The sequence below is a fragment of the Euprymna scolopes genome, chromosome 26 (genome assembly GCF_053919585.1).
Source record: "Euprymna scolopes isolate OS-2025 chromosome 26, ASM5391958v1, whole genome shotgun sequence".
In the NCBI taxonomy this organism is placed as follows: domain Eukaryota; kingdom Metazoa; phylum Mollusca; class Cephalopoda; order Sepiida; family Sepiolidae; genus Euprymna; species Euprymna scolopes.
In genome coordinates, this window is record NC_136507.1 from 70,384,572 (window position 1) to 70,406,913 (window position 22,342).

The 22,342-nt window shown below is 34.2% G+C and overlaps 1 protein-coding gene across 4 annotated transcripts in view; it reads left to right on the plus strand.

Moving 5' to 3' along the window:
- LOC145248152 (DNA-dependent metalloprotease SPRTN-like) overlaps nucleotides 1–22,342 on the plus strand; it is a 70,457-nt gene that overhangs the window by 20,336 nt on the left and 27,779 nt on the right. For 3 of the 4 annotated variants that reach the window (XM_080109975.1, XM_080109973.1, XM_080109976.1), the window contains exons 2-9: nucleotides 1,226–1,334; nucleotides 4,214–4,255; nucleotides 5,924–5,998; nucleotides 9,458–9,680; nucleotides 10,505–10,582; nucleotides 17,245–17,334; nucleotides 19,621–19,686; nucleotides 20,802–20,873. In XM_080109975.1, coding sequence (XP_079966101.1) covers nucleotides 1,226–1,334; nucleotides 4,214–4,255; nucleotides 5,924–5,998; nucleotides 9,458–9,680; nucleotides 10,505–10,582; nucleotides 17,245–17,334; nucleotides 19,621–19,686; nucleotides 20,802–20,873 — 755 coding nt within the window. The remainder of the gene's footprint in view (nucleotides 1–1,225; nucleotides 1,335–4,213; nucleotides 4,256–5,923; nucleotides 5,999–9,457; nucleotides 9,681–10,504; nucleotides 10,583–17,244; nucleotides 17,335–19,620; nucleotides 19,687–20,801; nucleotides 20,874–22,342) is intronic. The other variant, XM_080109974.1, reaches the window with a different exon arrangement.

A 22,342-nucleotide genomic window follows, 5' to 3' on the forward strand; every position in this document is an offset into this window, starting at 1 on the left:
TTGGCTTTTCTTGTTGATATCACACATGAGCTTAATGCACTGAACAAGAAGTTACAAGGCCAGGGGAAACTTGTCAGTGCTGCATATTACAACATTAGAGCATTCTCCACAAAGCTTATGTTATGGAAAGCCCAGCTCTCTCAGAAAAACCTGTGCCATTTCCCAACATGCAAGGCACTTGTAGATGCAGGCACACCATTCAGTGGCCAGAAGTATGTTGATGCCATTTTGAAGCTTCAGGAGGAATTTGATCACAGATTTGCAGACTTCAAGACGCACAAAGCCACATTTCAAATGTTTGCGGACCCCTTCTCGTTTGATGTGCAAGATGCCCCACCTGTGCTTCAAATGGAGCTCATTGACCTGCAGTGCAACTCTGAACTGAAAGCGAAGTTCAGGGAGAGGAATAGGAAAGTAGACATGCTTGGGCAATTTTTGAGAGAATTGACCCCCAGCTTCCCTGCGCTTTCCCGAATGTTCAAGCGGACCATGTGCCTTTTTGGGAGCACATACTTGTGCGAAAAGCTCTTTTCCATCTTGAACTTCAATAAGTCCAAGTATAGGTCCAGACTTACTGATGATCATTTTCAAGCCATACTAAGGATCTCAACTGCCTCGTCCCTCAAGCCAAATGTGGCTCAGCTCTGCGAGAGGAAGCGCTGCCAGGTCTCTAGCAGCAAGATGTAGGCAAGAGAAGCCACGTTCAGAAGATAAGTACATGTTCTCAAATGTTTCACTCATGTTCAGGACAATTCATGTTCAGAAGAAGGTTAAAGAACTGTTAATACAGACGTTTCAATCCTAATTTTTATTTTATTTATTCATTACTGATTGATTGATTTTATTCATTTCTTATTTATTTTCTTATTCATTTGTTTATTGATTTTTTTTCATCTTATTTTGTGTTAAAAAATAAAAATAAAGACATTTGAGAAGATTAGAATTTTTTAGTTTTTTTCTTGTGGAAAACCTGATGCGGCCCAGCCTCAGCCTCCAGCGGCCCTCAGCTAAATTGAGTTTGAGACCCCTGCTTTAGACAATAGTACGCCTGCCTTTCGTTTAGGCTCGAAATGTGAGTTCGAGAAATAAATTATGCTTCACGCGTATTTTTGATCCACAAAATCTTATAACTATACAACTTCCGGGACACTTATTAATGTATTCAGTACGTTATCGGATTGTTCAAAGCTTTGCTGTATTCAGTTAAATCACTTTCTTTTTCCAGATGCGCTGGTACGACACTGTCTGCTTACAAGAAGCAGCCAATTACCATTTCTCTCAGTCGACAAATTTTGGAAATGCGGCCTTTCGTGGATTTATTGGAGACATTACTTGTAAGAATTATTTTGGAATCTTTTTCTTTCTGTATCCCATTTTAAAAAATGGTATTTGATAAAATACTTCGGTATTGTGCCTGAGTTACGTAGCTATTTGTTTCGGCTGGAGACGAGGTAGGCATAGATTAGGGTAGATCGATTTTGGATTTGTAAGAAGCAGTAGGTTGCGAAAGCCACACATTACTATAATCAAATATTTTTCAAAACTAGTTATTTGAGGAAATGAATTTAAAGATTAAAATAATTGAAAATTGTCATTAAGTCGGTGCTACTCGTGTAACGTTGCCATTAATTTTTTTAAACGGTGTAGTTAGATATTAACTCTAAACAACAGGAGTCGATCTCAAGAAAACAAAAGGAAATTCGACTCTGCTTTATTTTCTGTAGTTTTAACAGGTCATTTATTATCGGTAGTTTCTAACGCCTTGCATATTCTTTTAAACAATTCATTTCATCTGCAAAAAACAAAAACCTGTCTCATCGCCATGGGCCGGACTTTCATCTTTCGACACTCGCTTTTTTTCAGTCCTCGCCACATGGGGCATTTTTCTTTTCTCTTCCTGACGTCACATTGCGCACCGGCTTGGTCATTTGCATGCCATGCGGTTGCAGTTGCACAAGCATAGGCTAGTAAAATTAAGACCGGACTTGGAGAAAATATTCATAGTGAATACATTTAATAGTTAAAATTACAATCAGTGCTGTTTTTGATAGTCAAAAATGCTGAAATAATTGCTTTAAAATACAATTCCGGATTTACAAACCCGGTCCATTTGTATTACTGATGTGGGTGTATATAAGCTTGTCCGTGATTGCGCGTGTATGCTGCCATTATGGCTACAGTAATTCAAATGTCTAGTTGCTTCTCTGAAACCTTTTGGTCCGAAAGCCTGGTACTACCAGATCAGGTTGTTTTAATATAGTGGCTTCCTGACCTAAAATGCACCAAATGCTTTTTTTTTTGTCTCCCCTCCCCCCCTTTGCAAAACGCATGTTCTGCAAAGTTTAAACAATTTTCCTTTACAAAACAACCAAATCCTATGAATAAATATTTGAAGATATAACAATAAACCCGTAACAAAATTACTAGATTAGCATTAAATGACCCGAAAAGGGTTGATATGCAGTAAAAACAACCAGCCAAAAGCCTAGATTGGATTTGACACGTGTAGTCTAAAAGGAAAACAAAAACGCAAACAAAGCTGTTATACATTGCATGCGAAATACAGGAATAAACGTTCTTATAGCTATGACTTGGAAAGAAATGTTAATTTTAACTTTGTTCAATTGAGATATTTAAAATCGACATTCGTTGCTGCTACTTCTAATCATACCAAAACAAAACTAATACATTGAATTTCCTCGTATAATGTAAGTTTCTTGATCTTTATATAGGCCTCTGTTTTCAATTGTATAGCCAGGGAAGTACTACATAAATTTCGAAGTGATTTCTTCAAACGCTAAAAAGCAAATGGCTCTAACTACTAGACTTCTCTGCTTTGTTGGAATTCGTCTTTGTCACTGCCAAGAAACACATTTTCACACGAAAATGTTAAATATTTTCAACCAATGGAAATTGTCTCGAGCCTAAAAAAAATAACCTCTTTGAAAATAATCCAGTACGCTCACAAACTTCTATAAGACCCAGTCAACAAAGTCAGTTTTTCTCAACTTCGCTAGTCTGATGCATATAGAATAATCCAAGAACGTCTGCCTCCCCGGCTCTATGCCTTTTAGGTTGAGGCAATGAAAAGTACTCGATAACTCATGCTTTCTTCATCTCGCGCACATTCTTATGCACTAGTGACAGTAAGGCGAACAGAAATTGTTACGCGATTATACACGCACTAACAAAAGTAAACCAATATACAATGCCACGCTGCCAAATACTCGCATACATATATTACTTGCATACACGTATTCACGCTATGAACACTTTGACATGTGGCTACTAACTCTACATTATTTATCAAGCAGGTATTTGCACTATGAACATTTTCATGATTGAAAATAATTTATATTCGTTTATATAAAAATGTTTTATGAAACTTTACTCATTTTCATGTGAAACATTTAGCACTTGCGAACTGGTGACCTTTTATACTCAATGCTTTATCTATTATGCATGTACATCTGCATATATCCTGTTTCTCCGAAAAAAAATCATCGAAATTATACTCATTTCGTCCAAAATGACCTTACCAATCACACGAGGGAAATATTTATGTATAAATACCTTGGCCTTTATAGTGGATTTAATTTCATTGTAACCACTGTTCAGTGCGGCTAGATAGACGTTTCAAGCATCCGAAATCCAACCGCTTTGACATAAGTCTCTTACTTCGGTGCCATCTACCCTCTCTGACATAAGTGTTGCTTTTCCAGAATTCCTCGGAAAAAAAATAATTTATACGTACCTGTACATAACCTTTTTAAATAAAAAATCAGTTTCTGGATAAATTACGAGGGACGATCTCGCGATGCCATTTTGAAGACGGTTTGAAGATACCAAATCGAGTTTTAGGAAGCTAATGACGGAGAGGAATGGGCAGTGGAGAAACGCTTTCGCTTAAAAAATTCAGTTTATAAAAAAAACTTTTACACGATGTTTTTGATGTAATATTTTTCGTCACGTGTACGTACATCATATAAAAATTCTAGAAAAGCGTTAAAAAAGTCCAGTTCTATATTTGCATTATCGGTTGTATAGAGTGCTTTATCTTAGCTACATTGTTAAATGAACGTGCATGATTTTCTTTGATAAAATCCATTTAAGCGTTGATCGTGTTTTGAAAATTTAAAATTAACGACTTCGCAGACACAACTTGCAATCGTTTATAAAATAAAATAAAAATTAACCTTAAATTCTTTTCCAGCACGAAATGATACATGCTTACATTTGGGCCGAAAAAGTCAAAGTAAGTTTATTTTGATCCTAATCGATAATCGAAATAATGGAATTTGTAAAAAAAAAAAAAAAAAAATTCTCGTACTGTAATCGTTATTGGCAAGAGATAAAACATAATCCAGCCATAGTTTTATAATTGTAAGACGCTCATGTTGTCCGAACTTCCCAGGTCGTAAAATACGCTTGGATATATCCAGGCAGATTTCGTATTAGTCGATTCTATATTGTACCAATATATAGTGATTTCAAAGTAAAATAACGTGGGTGCCAGCTGCTAGAATCGAAACCGAAACTTGTAACTCACCAGCGTTATTCGTTACCATCTGAACTAAGTGCATATTAAAACTTAAAAGTAGTTAAACGTATGAACATATATTTACGCCTGTCAAATTTCGTTTTTTGACTGTCTTCATTTTTACCGTCTAAGACGAAATAAAATGTTCCACAACTTTAAATCCTCTATCAAGTTTCAAGTCTGTAAACTAAAAATTGGCGGTGTAGTATGAAAGGGAGATAATTGGGGAGATTTTATTGAAAGCAGACGAGTGCCGTATATTACATGTTTATGGGGGCAAAAATAAAATACTGAAATTATTTAGTAAAATCTAAATTTATAACTTAATCAATTAATGCTGCAATATTTTTTACAAATTGAATTTTTAAAAATCTTAACACTGCCATATTTTATAAATTTATATTTTCACTAGAATATATTGTCCTTTTCTTTTCCAGTTTTAACTAATCCTTTACTTTTCCATGTTTAAGCTTAACCATATTACTTTTCATGCTCGCATTTTTCGGTACTAATGCAGTGACCCGCGTTATTTTTAAATCGTATTTCCAAGTTAGTTTTTTTTTTTTTTTAATTCAATTGTAAGGTTAAAGTACAGAATAGGTACTAAACACCCTCCCCATGTTAATAATGGCCTTTTAAATAACGTTATTTCAGCACGGATTACTCTCTGCATGAGTATACATTTTTCTATTGTAATCCATGATTTTTCCAGGCTTCCAGTAAATTCACTTCTTTAATTCCAGTTTTGTTTTTTTGGCGTGTTTTTTTTTTTTTTTTTTTTGCTCCCATAAACATAACATACACATATGTAATAACAATGTACGGTACTCGTCTGCTTTCAACAAAATCCCAATTATCTCCCTTCCATTCTGTTTCATTTGTTACTTCTCTTTTTGCGAGAGCAGTGAATTGGTAGCAACAGTAGTCGCTGTAGCGGCGTGGTTGCTACGAAAACCACTCGTAAAACCCGTCGCTCACCTTTTTATGAATTTGAATACCAGTAAATTCATAACATTTGTCTTACTTAGCGAAAATTGATTTTTTTTTTTTTTTTTTCCATCAATATAGTTGAGGTGGTCTATAAACTAATGTTTGAAATTTGGTCGAAAAATGAGTAAGCGGTGAAGCTGCCAGTTCTAAATGACTAAAACTGCCACTTAACCATATATTCAAACGGTAGTGTTTGAATGTGTGTATTGAACAAGTTAATCAAACACTTCTGTAGAGCATAGTAAGAATAAACCGGGAACATTCAAAAATGAAACTGGCCTTTCTTTTGTGTCCAATTTAGAATTGGTGTGTATATTATACTGTCGGTATTTGTAGTATAGAATGCGCTAACAAGAGTAAACAAAACAATGTTTGCATTTTTTTTTTTTTCAGGAAAAGGAGGAACATGGTCCAATATTTCATGAACACATGAAAAGGGTAGGAACTCTTGCTGGAGTGGATTTGCAGGTAAGTCGTCCAGTTAGAACAAGAATGAAATAGACATGTTGAATATTGAAAATTCCAAAGCTTGAAGTTTATACTAATGTGCAGTACGATCCTGAGATATATATATAAATAATGCAATCCAATTTCACTTCATTTCTTTGTACGTCCTTCATGAGAGCAAAGTTAGACTAGATTTGTTAACGTGGTAAGAAAATACACCCTAAGAGGAGCATTCCTGGTTGGGACCTGTATGGAATCATAGTTCTGAGTGATACTAATTTTTTATATTCCAAGAACGTATAACTAGCACCTGTTAGGGTCCCATCTGTGTTAAATAGGATTTGTTACGAAAACGACACTACACTGCATCGGAAACTCTTAAACACTTTTTTCCCCTTATTCCACCTAACATCTTCAGTCACTTTTTTTTTTTTTTGCCTACTCAGTTTTCTATCCCCTATTGATTCTTAGAAAACGCAGGAATCTAATCATGAACTATAATTGTTGCCGTTTGGAAAAAGCTTTGTCAGCTAAAATATGTACCAGGAATGTTAACATGGTAAAATGGAATTTTAAAAATTTTCGTAACGATATTGATTACATGATAAAGATTAGATGGCTTTCGTGCTACGTAGCATTTTGTTAAACTGACCACGGGACTACTAAGTTTGATATACACGTTAGTCTGAACAGACTTGAACTGAGAAGACGCAACATAAGTTTTCGTCTATGGAAGCATTTGGCTGGAAAGACTAATATGTAATCCCCCCCCCACCAAAAAATAAAAACCATACAACCCGAAAAAGTCGGAACTAGGAATAAATGTTGAATGCGGAAACTGAATTTGGTTTGATTTTTCGGGGTAAAAAATGACTTGCATTTTTAGAAGCACGTCCGAGACAATATGGCGATGGTTGCAACCAAAAAGGTATGCCCTTCCTTTGTCTGGGCGAGCAAAGATATTAGGAACTGGTTATAAGATATCATTTGTCTCATTTGAACTGTTGCTGAAGGTATGTTATGTGTTAAGACACACACATTACAGACAATCACAAGCAACTACCTCACGCCACCCTACTATGTAACGCCCCTATCAACTATTCAAGCCGCCGTCATCAACCGTGACGCTCTCCTTTTAGGAACTTTGAATTGAATTATTTCTTAGATGCATGTCTCCAGGTACACGGATTCGAAATGTTAGCGTCTGTTAGTCTTAATTATGTAATGTGGTTCACTTTCATTTATTACCATGTTTTTAATGTATGATCAATGTTACTAATAACTCCGACAAACATTGCTCAACTTTTTCGAAACTTCTAGTATCGCTAAAACAATACACATGTGTACGCGGAGAAAAGTATTTCTAACACGTGTGCAGCTTAATATAAAATGAATATTAAATTCAAACTTTCACACGAGGTTTGAACAACTAAACTATTGGAATACTTCGTATTTCGTTTCTCCGGACTACTATTCTCATGAGCTTTATTTCCACAACGTGTAGGTCGATATAACCTTTGATCTTCAGATGTATCTTCCTGTCGAACTTGGGGGAGGGGTCTATTTATGTCGAACGGAACTTTTTATTTAATCCATAGAGATAACATGCTCTTGTTCCGTCAGCCATGATCAGGTAGAAGTCCTAAGTAATTCGCAATTGTATTTGGAGTGTCGCCCGTACTGAGGACTGAACCTTCAAATGTAACTCGCAACTGAATTTTGCCAAGTACTTTATCCACTTTCACGAGTCTTTGAGGTTGGAGATTACGTCGACCAAAATGTGAAAATAACACTCAAGATGAGAACCATACGAATAATCAATCCTACTCTAAAAAAAATTCAAAAACATAAATTAGAACACTTTACTATTCATTACGGTTGAGTTTTGCTGAAAATTCGGGTTTTCATTCAAATATTCAACGACTTTGACAGCAGTAGTCTGATTTATTTCTGCAATGCATTTAATGTCTTTGTTTAGAAGTCCAGCCCAAATTACTCCAGTTGGGAAGGTTTTTCCATGCTCTTCTGAATTTTGTAATCTTTCTTGAAATAGTAGCTCTAAATAAACAAGCGTTCTGTTTGGATGATAGATGCTCTTGTAATAAGCTTTCCAACAATTTACCTTTATTAAAACGGTTACATTTTTTTCCTCGATTCTATCGGAAAGAATTACAAATGTAGACAAGATTTTTTTTATTTTTTAATTATGAATTTAAAATGCAAATGTCAAGTATCATGGTTCAGTTGTGCTCTAAACAAATTCATTTCGAACGCGCCCTTGTCATATCAAAATTTTTATAGCCCTGGTTTTTCTGATTGTGCGGTAATACTTCTCAGATACACTTATGTTAGGTTGTATAAGGCGTTAGCTTTAGTCAAAATAATCTGTTCCTTTCGGATGTTTTTCTTTCGATAATTATCAAAGACATTCCGATACAAAACCTATCTAAGAATATTGTCGGGCATAAAGTACATTTGTATGAAATCTTTAAAAAAAATCGTCCCAGCCGTTAGGAATGGATAGAGAATGAACTCTCACACCATTCCTTTTCTATAATGGTATATAGATTATATTTTATTTCAGAATTGTCTTTATACACTTTCTGAATACACAATCCATTCGTTTGTTTGGTGCTTTGCAAATTATTCCACCATTAGCAAAGAAAACTCTACATCGCTGGGTATCTGGTTAGTTAAGCGCTCTGGTGACATCTTTTCAAGGTAAATTCTACCTTGAATGCTCGGTATACAGTGTTTTCGGAATCTCTTCTGGTGCAGTTGAACCAGTTCATTATTGGTCACCCCCCCCAAAAAAAAAACAAAGGAGGGGTTGGACCTAGTAATTCACTCCCGTTCGTTTGTTCGCACTTTTAATTTGGATTTTTTTAAATTTTGCACAAACAGTTGTGAAAGTAAATTTTTTTTCACTCTGAGGAGGACCCGCATGCTCGGCTTGTTTTCTTTAACTTTGGTCATTTCGAAACTAAAGTTAATTTTTTACAATGATTGACAGATTTTACCAATTATTTTTTCTTATTTTCTTTTAATAGCGCATGTATTTCTGCCTTTAACGTTTATCAGAATTCAAATCTTGGAAACAAGGCATTGTAATTTATGTAATGCTATCTTCAATGTGACATTAATTTTTATTTGAACGTATGTAATACAGCAGTTCATATGGAATGAATAAAATGGTTTTTGCATAAAGATTTTACGATTTTCATAACCATGCCTGGTGCTATTAGATCGGGCTAGTTTGAAAATACTGGCTTGACTTTAAAGGCATCAAACATTATTTACCTTTCCTTTGTAAAACTCAATCATGTTCTGCAGAGTTAAAAAAAAACTTTTCCTCTACAAAACTACCAAATCTCTTCCAAAATTACTCTGTTCGGGTTATTTAATGCCAAATAAACGAAACGACCAAACCAAATCGGAACTGTATTCATAAATTAGATTAGCCTTTGTTTTTTCTTGTAGGTGTGTCACGATTTTAGAGACGAATGTGAACTGTTGTTGAAGCATGTCTGGAGATGCAATGGCCCGTGTCGTAAAATGGCACCCAATCGAGGATACGTTCGCAGAGCTATTAACCGAGAACCTTCCAACAGCGAAAAATGGTTTCGGGAACACAATCTCGAGTGTGGTGGAAAGTTTGTCAAGATCCAAGCGCCAAATCCAACAAAAACCGGTAAGAACCATGGTAAGTGTTTAAAGCATTTGCTATGAAAGCTACATGATACGTTCAACTAATTTGTAAACGATTTGTCGGAACAAGGAGCCATTGAGAGTACTGTATAGGAGTAAAAAAAAAAAAAAGAGGATGAGTAATAGAAAACCATTTAGTATTATTGATGTCTTGATTAGTAAATGGCAAATTAGATGATAAAAATCTAATCCTAAACAAAGGAAAATGTTAACATGCATTTTGTGAATAAAATATTTGAACTCTGCTTTAGTACAATACAGGGGTCTCCAAAGTTTTCGAACTGGGGGAGAGGGGACATATTGACGTTTTAGAGCTATGAACGCCAAAATAAATGACCTGCGCAACTTTTTATATTTATTCACTTAGCTTTTTAGTAAAACTGGTTCTCCAAAACCTCGTTCTTTTTCATTTTCTAAACGAAAAGAAAATCACTATTTTCACACATTTTAACTTAAAAATTTTCCCTGAATATTTTCTTCAATAATAGCTCCGTGGGCCTGATTAAAGACTTCGGTAGGCCGGACATGGTTGTGGGACGTAGTTTGGGAACCCCTGCTTTAATAGGTTTTTATCGCTGCGTTCAAATCTCGGCCGGGCTGTTATTTTGATTAATATTTTGTCTCTTAAGCAGGGAAGGCAACCGTGCTGAGATGTTATCTAGAAACCTTATTAACATGCTGAGTGCATTGGTGCATTGTAATTGTTATACTTTCTAACAATTAACAAGATCGTAAAACATGAAATTAACATGCAAGTACTATAAAAAAAAAGCATCGCGCCTTCTCAGCATAAATACCCATTTGTTTTTTTTTCTCAAGAATTCGACTACCGTTTGGACGAAGAAATAGAATCCTTCTTGAAGTCGACATTTCCAAAATATTCAAAACCAAGTTCTGGTGAGTCAATCTTTTTATTCTATCTATTAATATTTTGTCTTAAGTACTTTTCTATGAGCAGTCTGTTGCACAGAATAGAAATTTCGTCGTTGAAAAGCTGATAAAAAATGTCTGTTACTCCAACCTTCCCTTTAGGTTCCCCGCCTTTGCGCTTTCCGCCCCCTCTTGAGGGTTCCCTTCTCAACTTAATCACAAGTTTAAATGAGCACCGTTTTCTTTTTTAGGGGGGGGATATTAAAAGATCGAATGAGACTTGTGTGCGCAATAAGCAAACCAAATGAATAAGCTTTATAACTTAGTTTATCACGAGGTTGGAAATCTGTTAACCTCCATATGAATTTTTAAGCGGATCATCTATTTTTATACAGATCGCACACTTTTCGGTTCATTGAAAGTGAGAAATTTGCTCGAATTCAAGAGACGATTAATCTTGCACATAAGAAATAAGCAAATAGGAAAACTTGAATAAAGAAATATTCACAAGAATGATAGTAACTCCGGTAGGGTTTGAACTGAAGTTAATCTTCATTTGATTAACGAGACTGCGAAAATCAAATGCAGTACCAAACTATGGTCCAATGAACTAATAAAATATTTGAATTTAGCAGTTCAAAGTTCAACGATTTGACCTTTGAAAACTCTAAACTCCTCCGCCAATTTTGGGTCTCTACACTTGAAATTGTAGATGTTACTTAGACATGGATCAAACTTTTTGATTTGTGCCCAAAACAAATGTTAAGGAGTCAAAATTTGGGTCAAAGTTAAAATTTGACCTCTCAGCCAATTTTTGGTCTAAACATTTGACATTTTACATAGTGTATTTAGACATAGGACAAGCTTTATCTGTTTTTGGCCGAAAATTTCGCTGCCAAGGGGTCAAAGTACAAAAGATTTGACCTTTGTGGTCTTTAGCAAACTATTCGGACAATTTTTGGTCTAAACACTTTGCAATTTTACATAAAGGGTATTTAGACATGCAAGCTTTTTAATCGGTTTTTAGGCGAAAATTTGGTTGCCAAGAGGTCAAAGAGGTGTCCTTTGCTGAGTCTACCAAACTGCTCCGCCAAGTTTGGGTCTAAACACTTGAAATTTTAGATGTAGGTTACCTGGATAGGAGTCACTTGTATATATATATATATATATATATATATATATATAGTGTGTGTGTGTGTGTGTGTGTGTGTGTGTGTGTGTGTGTGTGTGTGCATAGTTATGAACAGTCCATATGGCCTTATAGAAATGAGGGATAGCGCAATGGAAGTCTCATTCTATATTAAACTTTATTTGGTACTTTCATTAGTAGCTTATTTAGAAGAGTACTAGAGAGAAACGTGTTAGAAAGATAAGTTCATTGTTCGTACGCGCACGTGTATTTATAGAAGTCGTGAGAGTTCGTTGTGTCGAAACGAAGATTAAATATCCGATTAGATATAGGTCAGGCCTGTTGAAGGAGAAAGACGGATGTTTTTGTGAAGATAGAATGTTCTTTTGGGTCAGCACGTGGAAGCAAGGAGTTTGAAGAGATATAGCTAGCTCGTTGTACTCGCATCCTGCCTGGGGCAGCAACCCCCAGGCGAAGTCTGCACCCAGGCAGGGTCAGGATCCGAAAGAGTTAATAGATTCAGGTTTCGCCTTTTGTATATTGTCACGTGATTGAAAGCTGACTTGTGATTGGACAAGCCAGGAGGAAATGAATTTCAAATCTCACTTGTGAGATGTAGCTTATTAGTAGCGGAAAGAATTCCAGAGTTAGAACAGATACTACACTTTGATCTTGCCGAAGGCCAAGTAATTATGTAGCTTGTTAGTAGCGGCTGTCGGCTGTTACAGACCGAACACAGCCAGGCTGAACTGCTAGTATCCTCTAAAATATTTTAAAAGTTTCCATAGAAACTGAAATTTGGAAATATATCCGATTGTGAAATCGGAGACATCTGGATTTTTACTTTATGCCCATGTTGCATAAAACTAAACCAGATTTACGTAAGTATATCCACATTACAACCCATTATGCCTAACATGTGTAAAATAAGTACATCGCCAGCTTTATATGGATGTATAGGCTTCCAATAATTTAAAAAAAAATTTTTTTTTTTAAGTTAAAAATTTACAATAACAGTACGTTGTTTACCCATCGGCTTGGCAGAATGCAATCTAGGATCTCGAAGTACAGGAGATCTAATAACGTGCATAACTGACATGAACATTTCAGTTCTTGTCTAGAATTCCCTATATAGTATAAAACAAAGAAAAATGTATGATGTACCCGTGACGAAACTAAAACATATTCCAAAATTACATAAATTGAACAAGTTTAATTTTTAAATAAAATTGAATTTTGAATAACTGAAGAGTTGTTTTGTTTGCCATATGAAATTTAAACTTGTGATATAAATGAATGAAAAATTCTAAATTGAAAGTTTTTTGTCAATATATAAATCTACTTTTCCAAAAATCTTTCAACCCCAATCCTTTACAAAACTCCCAAACTCACCTTGACATAGTAAAAGTAAAGAATACATATTTTATTAAGCCTGATCCCCCTCCCCCTCAAAAAAAAAACACTTTGGTCTTAAATGACCATGCATCTGTTGATAGGCCAATAAACCAAACAAATTTGTGAGTTATGTTGTAGTACCTACGAATTCTCATTAATCGCTTAAAGATGATTTTCTCTAAAACCCTACTGGATAAATTTACATACTTTTTGGAATATTTATTTCGTCATAGGTACGTAAATCAGTTTTAATATAGAAAATTCTGAATAAGACTCGATACTTTTTACACCTTTCATGATACTTTGGAAAATTCATTTTTCTTTTTAAATGTTTTACAAATTATGAAATTAGGCATAAGACTATACAAGTGTGGGAAGGCGGAGGCTCTATGATCATTCTAGTCACTGTACTTTATAACTTGGCTATTACTAGTTAATCTTCAATCACCGTAATACCACATTCACTCTAATTCTACTTAATATTCTCATATTTATTTTCTATAAATATGTACATAAATAAATCGTTATAAAAAAAATCATTATACACTTTGGTCTCGGTAATTATCCCTTGCACTCTTTCAGAATATTTAAGCCAAGAATTAGACACCATCATGGATTTGTATGCTGCGCACTATTTGTAAAGAACTTTGTTGATTATTAGTAAAGTTATCGTAAAGTTGAAAGGTTGTAGATGTTTTGAAGATTTTACAAACTGTATTTTCTGTAAAGTTTAGAGTAGCAAAAATATAGAATTGGAATGATTCTAGACATAAGGTTTAGTATCTATTTAATTTGTGTGTTGCAAAACCTGTGTTAAGATTTTTATTTCTCTCTGAACGGATATTCTAGTGTAATATATAAATTATAGCCAGTCAATTTTTCGCTTTTTTTTTTTTTTTTTGTCATAGAAAGCATCCTATGAAATAAATATTTGATTCTTATTCATTAATATTTGGATAATTGTAGCATATTAAAATAAAACTTAAATCATTCGGAAAGTACTTTTTTTTTCTGGTCGAGATTTTCAAATGACCGCCATCTTAAATGGACCTAACTCTGTAATTCGTTCATGCATGCACTTGATTGAAAAGTCTTTTGACAAAGAGTCAACTGTATGTAAAGATAAAAACACATGAACATGGATTCCTGCAGTAGGCACCTTTTTGTTTACATGATTAATCTTTTCCCTTTTACAGAAAACACTAAAGTGAAAAAACTCCCAAAACTAAATACCTTGAAGGTACTCCAAAGGAGTTTTTCATGTCCGCTATTAATAGACTTTATACATTTACTAGCCTAGGTGCCCAGCCTTGACCGGGTGTTTTGGAGGTGTTGAGCAAAAACAAAAAAATGATACTAGGCAAGCAGGCTCGACCCCGTACTGTGAAGGAGGAAAAAAATGTGAAAAAAGTGACGCCCATCGCCAAACCGGAAGTGACGTAGGTTTAAATTAAGGCTAATCAATCGAAAAGAGGGGATGACTTTCGAAAATATCTGAAAAAAAGCGACCCCTCCCTCTGGAAAAGTGTCGAAAGTTTTAAACACATACAAACATACATTTAAACAGAAAGATAAGATTTATATCATAGACTAGCTGTACCCGGCCACACGTTGCTGTGGCTCTTAATATTTTCTGCCATTTTTTTTCTTCAAATTTTCTTTTTTACCAGAAATTGTTAGGGGAAAGTTTGTTTGTTTTTTGTCAAGAAAACTTGCTTTTTTTTTTTTTTTTTTTTTTTTAAGAAAATTGGCAGTAAACATTTTTTGCAAACGGAATTTTTATAAAGATTAATACTTTATATGAACACCGTAAATAGTTAGGTGAAAGTAGAGAAGTTTTTTCTTTTAAGAGAATGTACAAATGTGTCGACAGATAAGAAAATAAACAAGATACTCCCATCATTAATTACTTAAGCAAAAATAAAATGTTTTAGTGTTTCAACATTTAAACAACGCTCGGTTGAATCCGGTGGAATGAAATGGAATCGGAGGTGGGGGTCAATTCTGCATGAGTACCATTTTTAATTTTGTCTTGTGTTCAATTTTTGAAGTGGGCTTGCAAACTAACAAATGTAACCAAAATGCAAAAAATTCAACAAAGCACTTTTAATAAGTGCTCAGCTTCTAATAAAAATCCTAGTAAATCAATCCCCCTTATTTGTTTTGTAAAAATGGAAGGGAAACTTGGGTTTCTCTCGGTTTTATTTTTTTTGTTTGTTTTAAATTTTGCCCCCCCCCCCCAAACGAATATAATCCGACGAATGGTGCTTCTACAATTTATTGGCGAAATTGGAGACGCCATTTTATTTTATGCACCTTCTGTGCAAATCCTGGTTAGACTATAGCCGTAGCATGAAATAAATAAACCAAAATTTAAACTGTATAATGATTGCTGGTAAAACACAATTTTAAACCCAACTTCCCCGTTAAAAAAAAGGAAAAAAACAATCATAAATTTGACCTTTCAAAGTTGCTTTAATGCAAAATAATTTATTTGTTCGAGAAAAAAAAAAAAAAAAAAAAAAACTAAATTCCTGTCACGCTAAGTAATTTAGGTGACTAAATTAGGAATTGAAAGATTAAGAACCAAAATGAATTTCCGCAAAGGAAAAGTTTGTACACGTAAAAAAGCTATGGCCGAAGCATGAAATAACAATATGAAGTGGAGAACGATTGCAATAAAAACAAAAAATAAAACCCACTTCCGCGTTATGAAAAGAAACACTCATTTAATTTTATTTGTTGTTGACCTTGGAAATTTGCTTTAATTCTCCAAAAAAGTATCCAAATATTTTTTACGAAATAAAAAAAATTAAAACTATTTTATAAAAATTCGATCTTGCTTTCATTACGAAATTGTATTAAAAATCAAATTTTATTACGGCAAGTTTTCACTAAATGTTTGTCCAATTATATTATAGAATAAATGTATTGGTTTTGTTTCGGTTTTCATATGGCGTTCGCCCAGAAATTCCTAAGCTCCTTTAACACTAATGAATTTAGGTGAATGAAATAGGAATTTGAAGAATAAGGACAAAAATTAATTTCCCCAAGGGAAGTGTTTGTACACGTGAGAAAAAAAAAGTTATGAGAAATTGTTTGCACGGCGAGCTTACCAATTCAGTTAATATTTGAATTTAAATAAATCTAATGTAAAAATCCATTTCGAGATAAATATTAGTTTTCTTGGTATAATTCAAAGATAATTAGTAAAGTCAACTCCTAAGATAATGGAGTAAATTTTTTTAAAAGAAAAAAAGAAAACGCCTTGTTTGTCCTAAGAGAAGCGTCAGTAGTGAAATTCATTTTGCTTTGATTTATATCGTAACGATGTTTACAATCGCAATGTAATCTGAAAAATTGAACATCAAAGAAACGAAAACATACGAAACGCAGTAAACCGGAACTGAGGTTATGAGATGCATACAGAAATGTATTTACATTTTTAAATGTATTTCTCTATCGGAGTCGGTGACTTTTTTAAAGCACACATGAAATTTGTTACTAATCGAGATTGATATGTGTGTAATCGCTTTAAGTGAAATTTTGACATCCTACATTTTGTAATGCGCTAACCGTGAAATTAATCTCTAACTCTGTAATCGGAAAAACGTAAACAAAAAAAAAACGTTGAACGAAACTAAAGGAAATGATATATGTTAATGAATAAAGAGAAAGGGGAGAATCGTTTTTTTTTTTTTCCTAGTGTAATGTTTCGAAATAAATTGTAAATAAGCAATGTATAATTAGGCATGGTGCGTTTCCCACAATAGGAACTGTTTCAGGTTTTGACGCAACTACAAAATCCGTAGGCGGTGTGCGTTCGTATTAGTCCCTCGTGAATGAAGCAGCTGTGTAAATGGGGAGCAGGAAAAGAAGGAATTAAATAGAAAAGATTTCAAACTCCCATTGATTCTTACAGGCTTTGGCAGTGAACTCTCACCAGAAAAATATAAGAATGTACGCTTATCGAGCAAGTGTAGAGGTAATAGGCCTATAGCGCACCTCAGATAATGCGCTGCAGTTTGCATGAAATGTCTCAAGTTTTAATCCTATTAAGGTCAAACTCGGAGGGGTAAAAATGAATTCATTTTATTTATATAATAAAGATTACCTTGTATTTTTTAACTTAAAAATTCTCTTAAAAATTTTAATTTTTCTTTAGTAAGACTTGTCAAAATTACCGAAGACAAGAAAGAGCTCCACCGACGCAGTGTCACTAAAACTATGCCGTTTGATGATTTGCCGAAAACCAGTAAGTATTCGTTTATATATATGTATATACGCGCGCGCACACACACACACACACACACACACACACACACACACACACACACTTAAAAGAACGATTGCTTGAATGTAGAAAACTTTAAAGAAATACCAAGACAAATTTTCTGCCTATAATCTGACGGTTGATTTGTAAATGTTTATTGGAGTATTTATCGAGTGATGCTTGATTGCAGTTAATTGCCGTAGTTTAGAAAATATGTATAGATTGATGCCCTTAGTTTTCTTGTCACATGAACTCGTAAGTGTTCACTGAAGTTCGACACTGGCTGTAGTAACATCTCATGCAATCTCCGTTTTTTTTTTGTTTTTTTTTGTTTTTTTTTCTTCAAAACGAAATCACAACTGAAGTTTAAAATAAGGATGTTTCCTCTTTGGTGTTTGAGGATGTTTCCTCATCTCAACGGTAGACTTGCAATCTACAAACAGCAAATCCCCTTTTTAGTTCAGAATATATTGCACGCACGCATCTATGTATCGACTAAGACACTTCAAAAAATACTTTCTTTACTCCAATGTTTAAATAAGGGGAGTAGAGAAAAAATAACTCTGAAGACTACTTTCGCCGACACTTTCAAAAGACTCGTTGGCAACGAGTGGTAATATCGTATAAAGACGTGGTTAAGACTATAACTTACTAGTGAGTGGACAAAGATTAAAAATAGTGTCATATGCATTCTTGTTTGGTATCAAAGGTACTTACGCTTTTATGAATCTCTATTCATCAATAATTTCAGATACTAACATATCACAAGTTATTAAGGATAATACAAAAGCATTAGTTTTATTTACTAAGAATTACGTATACTCAGGTAACATTTCTAGAATTTATTTACTAATATATAAGATAAAAATTGAAATAACTAGATTATGTCCAATTTTGTTTATAGTGGTATTTTCCACTGAAGCTATCTTGTTTGTAAATCTCAAAAGTAGCTACATGGTAATTAAAGTTGCGTTTTTTTTCTTTTAGTCACCCCCACTTTTTTCATTGAACTTTCTGGCAGTAAGTGCTAAATCTGATATGTTGAAGTTATGTACAACTTCAACTGCATTTTATTTTTCTTATAAAATACCTAAAGCTTATGCCGAATGAGTTTTATTGGGCCATACATATCGTTTAAGAATTATCGACGGTTTCAATCCCGTCAGGTCTTTCTGCTAGTATACAATGAGCCACAAATTTCGTCCAGATTAGTTGTGACATGGGATCCGTTATGATGTCCACATCAGTTATGTTTGTGTCCCTATTCTATGTTTGTGTCCCTATTCATATCGTTTGTATGTCTTATGAAGCATGTGAGGAAGTTCATTGTATTGTGAGCTTGAATAAATCCTGTTAATATTTTATAAGTAAAGATTATTTTAATCTCTTTTTATGAATAAGAATTAATGTTGAGACGATCAATCGGGAATTTGATAAAAATTTGAACCTAATTTTTGATTCCAAAAACAAATTTAATTTTTCATAATATTAAAAATGACATTTCTGCTGCTGGCACAAGTGAAAAATATAGATGAAAGTCTCGATTTTATTAATTTTGGATACAACTTATGGGAAAACAGTTTGTCAAATTACAAGAAAATTATCTAAATTTGATCTCTCCACTACCCCTTCCAAAAAAATTTTTTTAGGCGGTTTTAGAATCGGTAATTATGTAATCCCACGCTTTCACTAGCAACCGGCGTAGATGGGGACGCACATTGTTTTATTTTTCTATTTGTGAACACAAAAACAGATGCTGATGCTTCACATATGTCGATTGGAGTTTGAGGTGTTTCTGCATCCTAATTCAGATGAGACCGGATGTATCTATTGCTGTAAGTTCATCTCCCTCGGAACCTGAACTACCATCTGCTTGCGGCCGTATACAAAATCTAAGCGTCAGGCTGACCCCCTCAAGTGTTGTTACTATTGTTCCATCCTTAGTCCATTGTTCAGTCCTTTTGCTATCGCCATTTGTCACACCCTAATTTAAACTTTACCCTTATTTCTCTTTGTCTGCATTAAGGACAAACTCCTATTCATTGTCTATTGGTAACTCCTTTAAGTACTCGCTAAAACCACACTTTATCTCAGCACTCACCAACCTTGGTCAAACGTAGTGTAATTTATAGAACAGAATAGGTAATTGCATCTGAATCTAAGGGAAAAATATTGATATCTCCCATCATTCGTAAGAACCATTTAGAAACCGATATTTGATATTAATAATCAAATCTACATTTGCTTGTAATTTTTATTTTTTTACAGAGAATTCTCAAGTGAAAGCTGCAAAGACAACAAAAAATAAAATTCCCCAAAGTAAAACTTCCGCAAGTGAGTATCATTCATATCTTCTATAAAAAAGACGGTAGCTAAAAAATCTATTTGTAACATAGCTGTTCTTTGATTTACACGGTTCATTTGTAGTGCTCTTGGTCGACAAAACCAGCTGTTAATCTCCCTCTAGTTGCAGCCAGTTTTCTATATTTCTCTCATTTGGTAACTGCAATAATAGATGACACAAAACTCCAAATTTGTTGTTCAAGGGCTCTTTGGATTAAGGACCTTTTTAAACATACTTTTACTTACCTAAATGACTTAATAGTAGATATATTGACGATGATAAAGAAAAAAAATCATTTAACATCTTTTCAGACTCGGAAAGACACCTCTGTTTACATAGTTACACAAAAGGACACGTCGTATATGAGCCTTTCTATAAAGAGGAAATAACTGTCCAATTCTATAATACGCCATCAAAGGGAGACAGCTCTAAGTTGTTTAAATCACTGAAAAATAAGGGTCAAGGAGACAACTCTTCACGCATTAACAACCCAGCAACAGTGATAAATTTCCTATATGGCTCGTGGACTTTGTTTTCTTACAGCACTTTATTTGGAAATTGCCCCAAATAAGGCATGAAGCCACTTTATGTAAGAAATGTATTGATGTACAAAAAAAAAAAAAAAATAGCCAATTATAAGGTAGATGTAGAGATTCCAACCCAGAAAACAAATTCTTGATTTGTCAGAAACATCGCCCATGGAACATGAGGGCTAAAGGACAATAAGGAAAGTGAGTAAACTGTTCAAAATAAGTCTAAGGTCCGCTTTCTACTCTCCTACATGTAAGATTTCAATTGCCCATTCCATGCTGGAGGAGAGGGAAAAGAAACTGGAAATCAAGCCAGACGATGCTTTAAAAAAAAAAAACATTCGATTCATCTGCTTAAATGTAAAATTTTTGTTTCTTTTTACTCAGTCTCTTTGGATTTCTGCCATGATGCAATCTTCTGTATGTATTGATGTAGTACTATTCTAACGTCGAATGGAATTTTACATTCTTAATTTTGTACTTGCATTCACATTCTAAGCTTGTTTCCTCTACAACCGCATTTAAACATTTACATTTGAAATAGTTATCTCATCGAATGAAAAATTATTTTTCAGAGAAAAAATTGGATAAAGTGTCATTAGAAAACAATGTCATCCAAGCGGATTCATTTGATTTGCCAAAAACAGGTTTGTATATTTGTTTCTTATTTGGACAGAAATGTTAGCTTCATTCTGGAAGGAAATATCAAATACTCTAGGGATTTTTATCCTGTCACCAATATATATTTAATGTATAATAGCCTTCAAGTCCAATGTAAACAAGTTCTTATTGAGTCATCCTGTTAAATAATCCAAATTCTACCCAATCTACACCATTAACGATTACTACACTACCACCTTATATTCATCAACCCTTATCCTCAAGTGGCCTTTGGGCCTTGATGTGGTGACTCTCTTGTAAATAAAAAAAATTTAAAAAATCACATTTGGATATGATTGAACGTTTGGGTCTCAATTTTCTTATGGATATTTATACATAATTTAATTATTTCTTGTAAATCTTTACCTCTGGTGACTGATAAATTCTAGATTGAATATACTAGTAGGGTGACCCGACATTGCCCGGGATTGAATGATCGAATGTTTGACACTCCCATATTGTCATCGAAATCTGTAAGTTTTCAATCAAATCGATTGCCTGCTCTAGTTGGGGACCCATCAGGCTGCACCAGGAGAAATCTCACATGCCTCTTGCAGTGACTAAGTTCACAATACATTCTAGTCTACATTGCACTGTAGAGAACATCTGTTTTTATAAAATTATTTTTATATATAACTAGCTTCGGTGCCTGGTATTGCCTGGGTGTGTTGAGCAAAAAAAGTGGTCTTAGGAATGCAGGCTCAAACCCGTGCTGTGAAGGAGGAAAAGAATGTGAAAGGTGACTTCTTTGCCATTGCCTCCATTGCCAAACCGGAAGTGGCGAAGGTTTAAATTAAGGCTAGCCAAAGAGGGATGACTTTCGAAAATATCTGCGAAAAAAGCGACCTCTCCTTGTAGTTGATCGTGAAGGAATTAATGTTTTGGGCCAGTTTTTCGATATTTGTCTTCCGAAAGTTTGAGGTTTAAAACGTTACTGGTTTTGTCATGTTCTGGCGTATCTGACAAGTTTTAGGCATACATAGATTTTAAACAGTTAGGTGAGATTTATATTATAGATGGCTTGAATTAAAGTTTAAAATGCAAAAGTTAAGTCCCATACTTCAATTATGTTCTAAAGAGAAACTTTATTTCGAACACGTCTACTGTAGATTTTATGTAGAGCCTTTCGGCTTGTAATAAAACTTAAATGCAATTGTGATGTTATGGTGTGTAAGGTGTTAATTTTGGTCAAATCGCCTGTTCCTTTTTTTCATCAGATTGTTTTGATTATCGATACTTATCAAAGGCGTTCTACTGCAAAGCCTATCTAAGAACACTGCCAGGCATACAAAGTACCTTCATGTGAGATTTCATAAAAATTGGCTAACCCATTTGCGAGTCCATATGGAAAGAATTCTGGCACGGTTCCTTTTTATGCAATAGAATCGTTTCAGAAGCACAAGTTTGAAATCAGTTGCCAAAAATATACCAAAACCTATTTAAGAAAATCGAAGAA